Genomic DNA, 16030 nt, shown 5'->3' on the forward strand with positions numbered 1-16030 from the left:
TGCGCGAACGAGTTGTCTTCGCTGAGGGAGGCGGGGGAATCTTAGCACAGAGACCCCAGCCTTCCTCAGCCCCAAAGTGTCGCCATGCCGGCTTAGGGCTCGCGCTCTCGCGAACACTACCTCCGGAACCAACGTGCGGGGAAAGTGGGGTCACAGGCGCGAGGCTAGGAATGGACCGCGAGCCGGAAGTGACGCGCATCCCGGCGCGCATGCTCTGCCCGGTCCCGGCGGTGGGCGCCGCCATGGCGCACATAACTATTAACCAGTACCTGCAGCAGGTAACGTTCGGCCGGCCCCGTCGCGAGCCGTCTGCAGGGTCTACTCCTTCTCTTTGCCTTCCGGACTTTGGGGTCCGAGTGGGCGGCCGTCACGTGTCTGGCTGAGGTCGAGGTGTTCAATGCCTGCCCCGCTGAGTCTGCTCGCTGACTGCGCCTGAGCCCTTGGCCTCCAGACAGGAAGCAGTGACGATTGAAGCAGGCACACTACTGTGTTTCTTGGCGACCTAGGAGTGCCCTGATGGTCGTTGCCTTCAGTTTAAGGATGTGCGTGTGTGTGCGTGTTTGGGATGAGGGTGTCCTAGCCCTAGAGGATGCCGAAGGACCCGTTGGCCACGCGGAGGAGTCGGAGTTCAGTCTTTGTGTAGTCTTTGAAGGCCTGACCTAAGGGCCTGACTTCGAGTTTTGATTCCGACAGTGGTGGAAGTAGATGGAGATAGCACGTAGTTCCAGCTGCGAGCCTCTAGTCATATCTCCATATAGTATAAGCTCCGTGTTAGCACTTCATGTACTTCGGAAAATGTCTCACAGTTTTGTACATACAGTCTGTAAACGGCAGCAGCATACTTCAGATATAGATATTTATGGGTTCAAAGCTTGCATTCTGTCCACTAAACTATGCTAATTCGTAGACCTAGAACTGTGGTCTTATTTAAGGTCTTAGATAAGGTCTTATCTAAGGATAAGGAAAAGAGGAAATGGATTTTAAAAGTATCTGAACATTACCAAGAGTTGGTGATTAAGGAATGTGCGATTGAGAGACACGGAGGAGTCAAGAATGAGTCCCGGATTTCTAGCTTAGGCAACAAATGAGCAGAACAGATCCGAAGATAAAAGTTAATATAGTTTGGACACGTTAAATTGGAGGTGTCTGTTGACACCCAGGTAAAGCTATCTAGTTAGCAGCTGCATATAGTCGAGGTTATTGGGATCGTTAGTTGTGTAAATGAGAAAAGTGGTTAAAATAAGAATCATGGAAAAAACAGATACGTGTTTTTTATTTTAACTTAAACCGTATAAATATGTATTCATTTGCCAATCTTTTGACTGAGGTCTAAGACCTTTTCTTTAAGGATAGTTCTACTGTGGCTTTATCTTTGCAGAGTTAACATTTTCCAATATAAGTTTACTTAAGGTTGAGCAAGTATGTAGACATTGGAGAACCAACATGGATATAGAATCACTCTAGAATGTTATGTTTTTCTTAACCTTTTACAGTTTTCTTGCCATACATAGTTCCATTTCTTTTTCTTTTTCCATTCTGGGTGCCTTGAATGGTGTCTGACTATTGTGCATGCTCAATACAATTTGTCGACTGCATAAATGGAGGCAAGTAGAAGGGGATGAAGCTTGCCATAGGCTGGGTGATAAAGCCGAGTGATCTGCCAATGCTCAGACCACTCAGTGTAGTGAGGAGTAAAGTTAGGATTAAAGTGCTGCTCTGTCTAACTGTTTCATATTCTTGTTTCATCAAACTACCTTGGTCTTGTTCTCTACATTCTCAGAGGAGCACTCTGAGAATCTCCTTTAATTGTCTATCTTATTTGATGAAACTGGGGTGATGATGAGAAGAACAATTAGTGCTCGTTGAATGGTTTTTAAGAACCAGGCACTATTGTGTATAGTAACTCGTTATCACTGTTTTTATAGGACGTAGGTCCATTGTAAGCCACATTTTACAGAGGAAGTTAGGTGGCTTCTAAGGTCACTGGCAAGTAAGTAGCACATTAAAACCAGGAGTTCCAGCTCCAGAGTTCATGCTCTTAACACGAAGCTCACTGCCTCTGTTAGCCCAAGTTTCAGCCAACTTTTTCTGTCCTCAACAGTACCTGCTTGTTTCTAAGTTTCCGTAGTATATTGTTTCTTGAATCTCAGTAACCTTGTCAACTTGGATACATCTCCTTTCCTTATTTGACACTTTCACAACATTCTCAGCCAACAACTACCTGTAGACAAGTGTCCAGTCTTTCATTTCCCATGGTTTCCATAATCACTTCCGAATGGCTGTTAGGTCTGGGGTTTGATTTTGTCCTCCTCATAAGCTTATGAGTTCTCCTGTTAGTTTCATGGATGCTGGTGGAACATGGGATTCCTGGGTCAGAGACTAAGGACTTTATTACTCAGCATGGCAAGCAGCATGGCATCAGCATGCTGATACCAGTTCCTCTGGGTCCCAAGTCTCACAGGTGATGTGATGGGCCCAGAAGGGTACCTGTACAGGCATCAAGAGAAAAACACCACTTGGAGAATCCACCCATTTTATAGCAGGCAGTAAGTTAGTTTGTTTTTGTCCAGGGTTGGGGATGTGGGGAGAATTTCTCAAGGTAACCTGCCACTTAAAGTAGCAACCCTAGTGTAAGAGCTAGCAATCAGAGTCTTGGGTGCCAGCACACTTATCTCAAGAGGCCTAAGGAGAGCTGTCTTTGACTAAGTTGTCCCCTCATCTACTGAGACCCTTGTTATTCAGGGCTCAGAGTTTCAACAGTCATTCGATTTAGTTTCTGCTTGGAGGTGACAGGTTGAATTAATTTATCAGACATTTTCCCATATATTCTTTTAAAATTGGTGTTCTACTTAGAAAAAAGATCAGTTTGCATATCCAGAGGTAGATCACATTTCTAGTCTCTCTGAGAGCTGCTGTTATTTTTTTAGTGTCCTTTATTTCATTCTTTGGTCCATTTTACAAACTCTTATTTCAAATGGCAAGTTACTTTTTAAAAACTCTACGTTTAAAATTTTTATTTTCCTCCCAACTTTTATTGTGAAAAATTTCAAACCTGTAGAAAAGTTGAAAGTACAATGAAGACTTGTATACTCCTCATCTGATATACCATGTTTGTCTTATCTGTCCCTCTGGGCATGTGTGTACCCTATCTTCCCTGAACCATTCAAAAGAAAGTTACTGACACCATGGCCCTTCACTGTGCATTCACCTAGCACCGGAGTGGTTTTACTGTATAACTGAAGTGCCTGTAGTATACTCAGGAAATTTAACATCAGTATTAACATCATTATTTTCTAATATAGAATCTGTGGTTTAATTTTCCATGTCCCCCCAAAGTGTTCTTTAGAACTTTTTTAAAACCAGGATCCAGTGAGATCACATACTGCATTGTTTTTATTTTGTTTATTTGTTTTTTTCTTCCTTTTTTTTTTTTTTTTTTTTTGCCTTTAGTTCTCTTTAATTTAAAAGAGTCTTCTTGTCCTTTTTTTTTGGGAGGAGGCATCTTTTATGACATTTAACATTTTTTAAATGTCCAGGCCAGTTGACTTGTAGATATCTCACAATCTGCCTTTGACTGTTTCCTAATGATTAGATTCACGTTGCATTTGATAGTATGGATTTCCCATAGCCTCACCTTAGGAGGCGCGCATTGGTGATACTAACTGATTCATTAGGTTAAAGAGATGTCCATCAAATGGTCCAGTGTTGAGGTACCTTTTCTTTTGTAATTTGTAATCTGTTGAGTGGACTAGGAGAAACCAAGAACATACTGTTCCCTGAGACTCTTTCACAAAGTGGTTTCAGCTTTCATTTGTGGCCCTTTTTCAAGTCAGTTATTGCATCAGTATTTGCCAAGTGGTGATTTTCTATTGTTCTTTCTACATTTGTTAGTATTTCATCAATTAAAAAATGCTTTTCCTTATGCTCTTTTAAAAAGTATCATTATGGATTATTTTTAATGCCAAGTTATCCAGTACCAATATTAAGAATATTATGCTTTTTGAAGCTCAAATTGTTCTAAATTTGGCCACTGAGAACCCCTTCAAACTGGTTTCTGTGGCTTTTTTATAGGTCTTCATCCTTCTTTGAGCCCTGCTTTTTTGGCGCAATAGTATCTCTTCCAGGCTTACCTAGTTCTTTCCCTGTCCCAGTGCTCAATCGGCTGTTTCTTCAGGGAGCTCCGGTTTCCTTTAGTGGGGAATGGAATTTAGAAAACCATTCTGAGTACTAGGTGTACTCCTTGCTACTGGGAGTCATTACTTCTAGAACTTTTTAGAGAACAGAGTTAGTAAATGTATTTTTGAGGAATTATGACTTCCCAAGGTAGATGATTCCCCTGTAGACCAGATTGAAGCCTGAAGGATATAAGGTGACCAGCGGCAGCCAAGAAGGAGAAGTTATTTCTAGAAGTGCCCAGGGCCAGAATGCTTCACCTGGTGAGCTTTGTAGTCCCTGACTGGGCCCACAGGGGTGCTGCTAAACAGGGATGCCCCTGGGTGCTGCATGGTCTAGTGAGGTGTTTAAATTAAAAGGCCAAAGCTTCCAGGACATGACATTAACAGTGACTGAAGCGGGTGACTGGGTTGCCCATTATCTTAGTGTCCACTGAGGGACGGGCCAGTTCTTTAAGATAGTCTGTTGCCATCCCTCTGTTTTCCTACACACACACCCACCTCATGATGACGGGAACTTTGGCAGCCTTTATCAGCTTCCTTGAGATAAAGGCACCTATGGGACAAATATTCTATGGGACAAATGGTTACTCAGAAGATATCAATAAGTAAACCTGCATGAGTATATCCTTTTTCTTGTTGTAAAGTAAATCCTTAGAAGTGGGATTGCTGGCTCAAAATATAAGTGCTTATGTAGTTTTTGAATAGTCAGGTGGCAAATTCTTTATTAGATAAGGTGATGTACACTTAGTCGATACCCTAAGTGATGCAACAGATGAGGAATTGGAGCCCCTTGCTGTCCTGGTCGCTTATGCCTCCATTTCTTCTGGCTGCAGGTGCCTGGGCATAGGATTACTGGGTGGAGGAGTAGGTGTGTGTTCTCTTTAGTGGACATACCAAACAGTGTCCATAAGCGGATGCCACTTCACCCTTCCCCAGCAATGTGTGAGAGTTTCAGTTGCTTTATATTCTTGGAGTGTTTAGTATGGTCAGCCTTTTCAATTTTAACTCTTCGGTGGGCATAAGAGATGTCCTCTTGCATTTTACTGGTGGCTCGGAATGTGAGCACCTTCTCATTTGGATACTCTTTTTATGATATCCATCGTTGGAGTCTTTGTGGGCATAAAATTTACATATTTAATTTTATTTTATTGTAGATAAATTATACTGTGCACCTTTGTACTTAGCTTTCTTTTCACTTATACAGTTAGGATTTTTATGTCATTTTGGTAAATGTAATTTTAAAATATCATTTGATTTTCTAATTACACATGTCTGCTGTAACACAGTCTTGCAGTATAGAAATATGTAAAATGAAAGTCTCCTCACTCCCCACCCCACTGACCAAGGAGTCAGCTGGTGTGGCATGGCCTGCATGTCTTCTCGTTCTTACATGTCATACATACCTTTTTTCCTCCCAGATCATGTTATGCATTTTTCCTCTAACTAACTCTTTTTTTTCTTTTCCTTGTTTTTGCTTAACAGGAAGCACACTTTCCAATGTTATTACATGTAGATATGTTTCATTCTATTTCGTAGCACACAGCTACCTATTGTATGACCATGACACCATTCATTTAGCTATTACTATTCCCATTTTTATTATATATTGAGGTTGAATAGAAGTCTTTTGAATTTTAGAAATATGTGGTGTATAAGGTTTTCTTTCCCCTATAAGCCGTGTGAGTGAATTTTCAAATGTTTGCTGGTATGACTGAGTAAATGAGAATAATTCACTTTCATTAGTAACCAAATTATAAACTAGCTTATTCTGCTTTTTCATAGTTTTTAACAGTAAATCACCTGTTTATTTGCCTCCAGAAGATCTCATTTTGAAATGTAGTTATAGTTTGCTGGTTAAAGAGACTACTGACTTGTTATATTTTAATTATCGACTCCTTTCAAAGTAGGGAAAATGAATTTTACAATGAGTTGTTTAGGTTCTATTAGAATAGAGTGTTTTATTTTCTCCTTAGTGTTTCTCTTTTCAAATGCTTCAGGTCTACGAAGCAATCGACACCAGAGATGGGGCATCCTGTGCAGAGCTGGTATCTTTCAAACACCCTCATGTTGCCAACCCACGGCTTCAGGTAGTTGAAAGGACTATGCATACAGAGAGGGTTACAGAATGCAATGTTTAGAAAGAAATTTAGACAAAAAACAAAAAAATAAAAACAAAAAACAGAAATATGTCCATGAAAAACATAAGCCAATGGTGGGCTTTACTGTGTTTCAAAAGAATTTACACTTTGTAGTTAAGAGTAACACTTTACACTTTAACACTTGTAAATAAAGTGTTACTTCAACAAATTACTTCATTACTTCAACAAATACTTATGCACACAGAGAGGGTAACTGGCTTCCTAAGAAAAGTTTTAGAGTTTGAGTTTATATATTGGTGATTATATTTGGCAGCTTATTAGCTGCACTTCAGCATCATGTAAACCAGTTTCTGGCTTTTTTTTTTTTTTTTTTAATTTAAAGTTCTCTAGGTTGTTCTACTGTGCAGAACACATCAAAAACCATTCCCTAAATAGAAATTAGTGCCAGAGACTTGATGAGACTCAAGTTCAGCTTGCTGGCCAGATACTCCATAGTTGGTGTTATGTGCTTCCTATTGCATCTGGGGTATAGATATCTGTTTGCCCATTTGTAATCTAAGGCTGAGTTCTTCAGTGTAAAGTTCCCTATTAACCTTCCATCTGATGGTTCCATTCACTGGTAGCCATTGTCTGAATTATTTTATTAGAATGGTGATTTTTCTGATGATGTAATTTTTCCATCCCACATATACATATATATTATATCAGTATCAGAGTAGACTTGTTGATTCCTTTTCTTTTAATTCATTGTGCTGTATAATACATTGTGATGCTCGTATTATCTAAAATTTGGCCATTGAGAAGAAAGGAAGAGTTACAAATAAATGTCAGTCGAGCTCAGGACACAGAGAGAGGGTGACTTTATCTGTCACCAAACGGCTGAGGAGTGGCATCCTAACATGCCATCTTCTCTAACTCATTAGACCTTATTTATTTAGCACATAGTAGCTGCTTACCAAATATTTCTTGACTAACTGGCTATTAAATATTAAGATATGTATGAAAGTACCTAGACTATTTCTTAGCCTGCAGCAGAGAACACATTGTATTCATCTAGTGCCTTATACATAGCTCATGCTTGATAAGTATTTGTTGAAGTAATGAACCTTTTATTTACAAGTGTTAAAGTGTAAAGTGTTACTCTTAACTATAAAGTGTAAATTCTTTTGAAACACAGTAAAGCCCACCATTGGCTTATGTTTTTCATGGACATATTCCTGTTTTTTGTTTTTGTTCTTTTGTTTTTTGTCTAAATTTCTTTCTAAACATTGCATTCTTTCTGTGCCTGTTAATTTTATTTTTATCATTTTTCTTCTTATTTAGTTGGCCTCTCCAGAAGAGAAGTGTCAACAAGTTTTGGAACCCCCTTATGACGAAATGTTTGCAGCTCATTTAAGGTGAGGAAGTGAAACAAGTCAATCTTGAAATCGCTAAATTGACTAGGGATTTTATTTAACATCATCTAATGCTTGAAGCAGATAATGACTTACTTTGAAAAAGTGGAAAAGTGTGTTTATAATTTCACTTTGGTAAAGCTTGCGAAAATTTTGTGAAGTTAAAAAGTTTAAAATTTTAAGACTTTTTTTTCATTTCAAGGATGATGTATGTTTTTAAAAGTTAAAATTATATTGTGATCATATATCTTTATAAGTCTTGTGTGATACTATAAAAAAAATCACTTGATATTCGTCATATTGGCTGTATAGTGGTCTTTCATTTAATAGAGCCCACCATTGGATTGTGTTTTTCATGGACATATGTCTGTTTTTTAATCTCTTTGCCTTGCTGGGAAAGAAACTGGAGCTGAGCAGAACAAATGAAATATTGCTTTTTATTTACATTTCATTTCAGTAGAAATAGTTTATCTCTAAACCATCAAATTGGACAAACTTCATGTCCTTAAAGTATGTGGTGTTTGATTGCCTTTCTGCCTGTATTGCCTCCAGTGTTTCAGAGCAGGCTCAGGTGAGGCGGGGAAGGAGTATAGATCTGTGAGATCTTTGGAAAAGTTTGGGTACCAGTGTGTTCTTTGCAGCGTGAGGCTCCTTGTGATTTCCCAGTTCTGTGTAGTGTGCCATGAGCCTCCAGATTCAGTGATGAACTAATACCGACTCTACCCAGCTAGGCATCTAGTTAGAGGGTCATCTGCCATTGATACAGTAGAAATGCTATACTATATTATCAGTACATGTTATTAATAAAACCTGCTGGCAGCTAGGTTTCTCCTGGGACTTTAAAGAATAGTCTCAAAACTTAATGTGGAATTTCATCTTATACCAACTCATTTTACTTCAAATAATTGTTTTCTTTATCTTCAACTGTTGTAGCCTGCCAAACAGGAGGTCCAACTTTACTGCAGGATCAGCTTAGAACTGGGATGTTTGTGATGGAATTAAGATGTGTGGTCTACTTAGTTCACTTCTACGTTTTTCATCCTATAAATGCACTTTCTGCTGCCTCTATTCTCAGTCTCCAATCTTTCTTTTTCAGGTGCACTTATGCGGTAGGGAACCATGACTTCATAGAGGCATACAAATGCCAAACTGTCATCGTCCAATATCTTTTGTTGTTTGTTAACTGTTTCAATTTATAACAGATACAGTGGATTATTTAGGGCTTAAGATCTTGAAATATTGGGCCAATTTTATTCATCCCTTTAATTAAAACCTTTTGAAGAGAAACGTCTTAGCTATTTCACTCAAGTACTTAAATTTAGCATGAATCTTAAGACTGTCATCCAGTTACTTATCTAGTAAAGAAGAACACTGGTTATGATTAAGGATTTTATTTAATTCAGTTGTGAAAAGTAATATTTTATTGACTTCAAGGCATTATAGGTATAGGAATCAGTTAAGTATGCTTGGTGAAATATCAGAACTCCAAAATCTGGGCGTAGGTGGACAGGAGTGGACTCAACATGTATCATCATTTAATTGCAGTCACTAAGACCTTAATCAAGCTAATTTCTGACTTAAAGCATTTAAGTGCTGTTGCATAGCTAAGGCCCTAGTCAGTGAGTGTCCTTGTATTTAAATGTATCTCTAAACTTTAGTTTGCTTATTTTTTTAACCATTTTGTTTAAACGTACACAGAAGAGAGTTGTTTGCTAACTAGCTGTCTCCTTTGAATTCAAGAATTCTGTAATTGATGAATTAAACTTTATACTACAGATTCTGTATCCCATTATATAGAACTTGTGATCATCTGGGCTCAGAGAAGCCAAATAAAATGTTTGAGATTGCCAAAAAATCTTATAACAATAGTCTTTTTCTTACTTTCAAGAAAATATGTATGAAATAAATATATTTAGTAAACTTATACCTTATGATACTCAGATATTTATAAGTGGGCTTATACATTTTTTTCTTCAAGAACTTACTGCTGTGAGTTCACATAATTTTCTAAATGGTGAGCTATATCCCTTAAAATTTAAGATTCTTCCTCTTCTTTATACATTTGTAGCATTTTTTGAATTTTACATGTCATATGTTCCTTAATATAGTACATCATTCCTGAGGGCATTTCAGGCCCACAAAGAAGAAAACTGGTAAGTATGAACAAAAACAGCTAGAAATTAGCAAGTATTTCTTTTTAGCAGAAGCTTTTTAAAAATTTACTATAGTGCTCTCTTCGGTAACACATACTAAAAAAATTTGTCCTGAATTTCTGTGTATTATGTTTTCTATGTGGATATTTAATATCATGTATTGACATAATAATGTCGACGTGGATAACGGAGTGTTAATAGTATAAAATTAAATGGCAGATTAACCAGATTATTTTCAGTGTGTTTATATAAATTTGAAGTATTACTTTTATTTCAGCCCTTCAATGGCCTAAAATATTTATTAAATACTATTTTTCCCCTTCAGTTGTCAATTTTGAACTTACTTTTGGTTTTAAACTTGTACAAGAGGTAGATCAACTACACTTCATTTGGGGGTGACGTGATACATAGTAATTGGCTTATTTTACATTGCTTGTCAAACTAATTCATAATTTTATGATGTATTAACAAACTGTAGGTAAATACTGAAATTTTGTTTGTACTAAAATAACTGAAGGCTTGCAAATAACCTTTTCTAGAAAAAATAAAAATTAAAAAAACCACCCCCTTTTTAAATGAAGGCTTAACTTACCTGTGAAAGGAAGACCAATACTGCCAGCAAGATTTTTAAAAAATTGTTTTATGACATTTTGTCTATTGCATACTCATTGCTGTTAGGAAATCTTACTAAACCATATCTTGTTTTAATCGAGTTGTTTGGTGGGAACGTGAGGGGAGGGAAGATGTCCTGGGAACAGTGTGAGGAGGTCCTGCCTCAGACTGAGGACCCCTAAATGGATCAGGATCTAGGCCTCTGAGGAGGGTCTGGGGCAGTAAGTGTGGAGCACTTCAATGTCTGGCCTCTGTGTTGATCAGAAAGCCCAGGGCAGCCGGCCCTGATGGAATGTGAGTCAGATAACAGTAGCCATTGGATTCTTGGAGGGATGCTGACTCCCATTCTGGGTAATAGCCCTGGGTGATGGTGTCATTCCCACCTCTGGTAATGGACTCTCTGACCTCATAGCCTCTTCAAACACGTTTGCTTTTTTTGTCCCTATAGGGCTCTGCCTGTCATGTATGCAGTAGCACTTGACCTTCGAGTATTTGCCAATAATGTAAGTTCAATTTTTATTACTATTGTTTTCAAACCCGGGCTTGGTATCTGTCTCTTGCTTATTTTCCTATCATTCTTTCCAAAAATTTTGAGGAATGAATTGGGGTTGGGATATATCTAGTGTAAAGAGCAAAAAAACAGGGGATGTCTTAATTCATTGTTCTTTTTGGGTTGATATGAACAGATTTAAATAAACATCATTTTTCACATTGTAGATATAGAGGAAGTTATTTCTGTATATGGTTAATCATTTATGGCACACGATATTTTTTAAGGGGGTGGAGCAATAATAGATGGCGATTCTGCATTCTCTTCTACTGTTAAGATGTGGCCTGTCCTATCTTGAAGAAATCCACCTTAATGTAGATCGAGGCAGTAGTTCCTGCCATGAGGAGGTAAAGATCCTGGGTTTTATGGAGTTGGTGTTCCCTTGGGGGTCAGCATAAGCCAATTTTGGAGTGGCATTTCTCAAAGTTTTGGTCCTAAGACCTTTTTATAGTTTTTAAATTTACTGATGACTTCTGATTCTGGACAAGATGGAGTAGGCACATTTTTCCTATTTCTCTTGCTGAGAATTTTAAAGCCAAAATGGTTCTGAGAGGGGAACCATTTTCGCTTTAAAATTCCCAGAAGGGAAACAGCAGCGAGTTTTCTGCATTTCCTTTTTGCCTCCTGTCTGCTCTAGCTTGGGTCCTAGAGAAGCCTGAAACTCAGGAACACCAACAGGCAGAGATGATTGGTGGATTGTAGGTGCATGATGTTAAGGTTAGGATGACTACTCATCATTTTGGTGCCCCTGGAAAGGCTCTAGTGGTTTTACCTACTATTGTTTTTCGCATCATCAGTATGATGTCAATATCGTAAAGGGAAATAATGGTTTAGTGTTTTCAAGAAAATGGTTTGACCATGTGGATCATCTGCAGGCATCTTGAAGGCTCTCAGGAGTTCATAGACCAGCCTTTGAAAACCTATGATAGAGAGAATGTAAATAGGAGAAAACTGGTTCTTTAACCAAGCTATCCTTAAAACAAGGGAAGAGTCAAACTGGGTAATAATGACTTTGATATTTATCGAAAGTTTGGTTTCACGGGTTTTGACTAGCTGTGCATAGGCGATGGGAAGGTCATTGATTGAGAGAAGAAAAGGTTTCTTAGTAGTGCAGGGCTATATGGCAGTATAGGCTTAAAAACTGGTGACTGACTTAGTAGCTTGAATTTGTTGAAGAGATTTGATTTGTGGAAGAGTTGGCATAAGCTATAGATTTCTCAGTTTCTAAAAATATTGTAATACAGACTAGATAATTTCACAAGAACCTTTTGGGACTTCGACTCTTAGATGTAGCCATTTTTGCTTTTAGCTGCACTGTGATTTTCTTTTTTTCATTAAGAAATCTAGCAGAAATCAAAAGTAAATGTTTTTATATTCTATTAGGCAGATCAGCAGTTGGTAAAGAAAGGAAAAAGCAAAGTCGGGGACATGTTGGAAAAAGCAGCTGAATTGTTGATGAGCTGTTTCCGCGTCTGTGCCAGTGATACGTGAGTGAGGTTTTAGAGACTGACATATGACCAGTCTCCTATAACAACACATTGCCCCTTCCTGTCCTTTGTTGTTGACATTTATTTTACTTCTACATATGTTGTAAACCCACGATCATTTTATTTTTTGTTTTAAGTAGTTTGTTGTTTTATAAGGAAATAAGAGATAAGTAGTCTTTTACATTTATCCACATATTTACCATTTCTGGAGTTCTTTAGTCTTTTTTGTGGATCTGAGGTTCTACCTGGTACCATTTCCCTTTATTGTGAGAACTTGCTTTAGCATTTTGCTTTTAGTGTAGGTCTTCTGACATTTCTCTAAGCTTTCATTTTTCTGAAACTCTTTGTCTTCATTTGTGAAGGATCTTTTTACTAGATGGAGAATTCTACATTGACCATTTTTTCTTTTATCACTTTAAAGTGTCATTCCATTAGCTTTCTTATGTCTCTGATGAAAAGTCAGTTGTCATTCTTATCAATGTTTCCTGGTATATAATGACTCTTTTTCCTTTGCCTGTTTTTCCTCTTCGCTTTTGGCTTTCAGTAATTTGACCTTGTTGTACCCATGTGTTTTTGTATTATTTTTCCTATTTATGATTCATTGGGCTTCTTGGATTTGTAAGTTGATGTTTTTTATTAGATTTTTTTAAATTTAATTTTTGACATTCCTCAACTACTTTTTGGTCCCATTTTTTCTCTTCTTTTTTTTTTGGAACTCCAATTACATGTATGTTAGACTGCATGTTATTATTCCACAGGGCACTGATATGCTGTTAATTTATTTTTTAGTCTTTTTTTCCCTATCTTTCCTTCATTTTGGATAATTTATATTGACCTGGTCTCAAGTTGACTGTTCTTATCAGCCACTGTTTATTTTTTAATTCTAGACTTTCTATCTGATTCTACTTTAGAGTTTCTATTTTTCTCTTTAAAATCTCTTCACTCATTATAAAAGCATGTTTATTTGGGAGTTTTAGGAAATTGTAAAGCAAAGAAAGAAAAGATAAAGCTTTCCACATATAACTAAACAAAATCTCTTGACCCCAGAAAGTGTTCCAGCTTCTCATTTTTCACCACTCTGCCCCCATCAGCCCCACCTCAAAACATTCCAGCCAGGGCTGGACTTAAAACAATTCCTCAGTGTACCAGGATACTTCCCCACTGAGGCTTTCCACAAATGCTGTTTCCTTTGCCTGCCATGGCCCCCCAACTCTTCATCTGGCTGTCTCTGTTCATTTCACAGCTTTCAGCCTCTCTAACACTTCTTACCACCAAACCTCAGAGTAGATGCAGTTCTCCTTTCATAAATTTCCATAGCGGTTTGTACTTTGTGTTCATTGCTCTTATCAAAAGTAATTATCTGAATGATGTTTGTTTGATTGCAAAATCCATGAGGGTATGTGTGTTGCTTTCACATAGTGTCTCTCACACCACAGTAGCATTCAGTAAATATTTATTGCATGGATTACATGGGTACTTGGAATTCTATTTGATTGTGTATTCCTGCACAGAAGTGATCATGGCCTTGAATTTGGCAATGGTTTTCTTAGCAGTGACACTGAAAGCACAGTCAACTAAAGAAAAAATAGATAAATTGGACTTTATCAAAATTAAAACCTTATGCTCTAAAGGATACTATCAAAAAGTGAAAAACAACCATAGAATGGGAAAAAATATTTGTAAATAATGTAAAGGTCTAGTATCCAGAATATATAAGAACTATTAAAAGACATTCCAATTAAAAATAGGCAAAGGATTTGAATAGATATCTGCAAAGGAGATATGCCAATGGCCAGTAAGTCCACGAAAAGATGCTCAACATCATTAGTCTTCAAGGGACTGCAAATCCAAATCACTGTGAGCTGCTTCTTTACACCCACCAGGATGACTAGAACCAAAAAGATAAACAATGCAAATGTTTACAAAGATGTGGAGAAATTAGAACCCTCATGCATTGCTGGTGGAAATGTAAAATGATACAGTCACTTTGCAAAAGTCTGACAGTTCCTCAAATAGTTAAAAACAGTGACCATATGACCCAGCACTTTCACTTTTAGGCATAGACCCAGGAGAAAAAAGCAAATCTCAAGGAACAAACCTCTCCCTTAGGGTTTGCTTTGTCACATGTCTCCAAAAGAGGTCATTATCCCTGGTGCCAGACTGGCAAGGACAATACCATAAGAGAATTTTATGGAATTCCCTCATGATAAATCTGGAATAACTGAATCACCAGAAACAGCATCCACCACTTAAGGAATAATCCAAGTTACAAACTACTTGGATTTAATTTTTGTATTTTAAATCATACCTTTTAAGGGAGGTAGTAGAATGGTATTATTATTTGTCTCCATTTTACGGATAAGGAAAATGAACCCTAGAGAGAAAGAAAGTATCTTGTTTGAGGTCATGCCACTAGTTAGTGACTAGAATCATATTAAAGAGCTGGCAGTTATCACAAAACAGACCGATATTTTAATACTGAATTATATTTTTATGGTATTTTAAGTATTTCTGTATGGTCACTTCTTGCTCTTGAGCAATTTCTTTTTTCTCTGACTAGTGAACAGCCTGCTTGTTTCCATATTGGGCATTTTAATTTCATGTGCTTTGACTTCATGCTACGGAATTTAGTGTTTCCAGGCAACCTGCCACTAACCTTCTCTCTCTGTAGCACCACCGTCTGTGAGAGTTCGCTAGTTTTGCCCAGGAAGAATGATCACAGAATGGGAACACATGGCAGAATCAATTCTGAATTGGTTTTCAAGGTTATATATGAAAAATTTCAAACATGCACCAATATTTAAAGAAATTTACAGTGAATAGCTATATACCTACCACTTCTATCGTTAATATTTTACTATACTCGCTTTATCATCTGTTCATTTGTATTTCCTTCTATCCATCTATCAGTTTATCTTTTTTTCTCATAAGTTAATTGCATACATCAGCACAATTTCCCCTAAATAATGTAGTATGCATCAGTAAACTTTAAATACTTTAGTTTCTCTTTTGTATATTGAGGTAAAATTTACATACAATGAACCACACAAATCTTAACTACGTATTAGTTGAGTTTTTTTTAATTAATTTTTTCACCATTTATATGAAATGTTCAGAATAAATGTTCAGAATTCTTTATTTTTTACTTTTTTATGGTGACATTGGTTAACAAAATCCAATAGGTTTCAGCTGTACACTTTAACAGTAAGGCATATATATATTTACACTGGATGTTCACCTCCCATAATTACATTTCTTTCTGTCACCACATATTTGACCCTCTTTACCCCGTCTACCTCCCTCCTCCTCTCCCACCCCCTACTCTGGTAACTACTAGTCTATTGTACATGTCCATGACTCTCTGTCTTGCTCATCCATTTGTTACATTTAGGTTTATATCCCACATATAAGTGATATCATGTGATTTTCAACTTTTTCTGTCTGGCTTATTTCACTTAGCATGATTATCTCGAGGTCATTCCATGTTGTCGCAAATGGCAGTATTTCATCTCTTCTTCTGGCTGAGTAAACTTCGATTGTACATATATGCGCGAGCTGCC

At 37.4% G+C, this 16030-nt stretch overlaps 1 protein-coding gene across 4 annotated transcripts in view; it reads left to right on the forward strand.

Moving 5' to 3' along the window:
• Positions 1–34: 34 nt before the first annotated feature.
• PCID2 (PCI domain containing 2) overlaps positions 35–16030 on the forward strand; it is a 23424-nt gene continuing 7428 nt past the window's right edge. The window contains exons 1-7 of one of the 4 annotated variants that reach the window (XM_006909351.3): positions 36–278; positions 6173–6262; positions 7598–7671; positions 8765–8830; positions 9780–9821; positions 10882–10936; positions 12367–12470. In XM_006909351.3, the coding sequence (XP_006909413.3) occupies positions 171–278; positions 6173–6262; positions 7598–7671; positions 8765–8830; positions 9780–9821; positions 10882–10936; positions 12367–12470 (539 nt within the window). In that variant the 5' untranslated portion in view covers positions 36–170. Of the gene's footprint in view, positions 279–6172; positions 6263–7597; positions 7672–8764; positions 8831–9779; positions 9822–10881; positions 10937–12366; positions 12471–16030 lie in introns of all 4 variants that reach the window. The other 3 variants (XM_025045017.1, XM_025045018.1, XM_025045019.1) reach the window with 3 other exon arrangements.

Source organism: Pteropus alecto, unplaced genomic scaffold (genome assembly GCF_000325575.1).
Source record: "Pteropus alecto unplaced genomic scaffold, ASM32557v1 scaffold13, whole genome shotgun sequence".
Taxonomy (NCBI): Eukaryota; Metazoa; Chordata; class Mammalia; order Chiroptera; family Pteropodidae; genus Pteropus; species Pteropus alecto.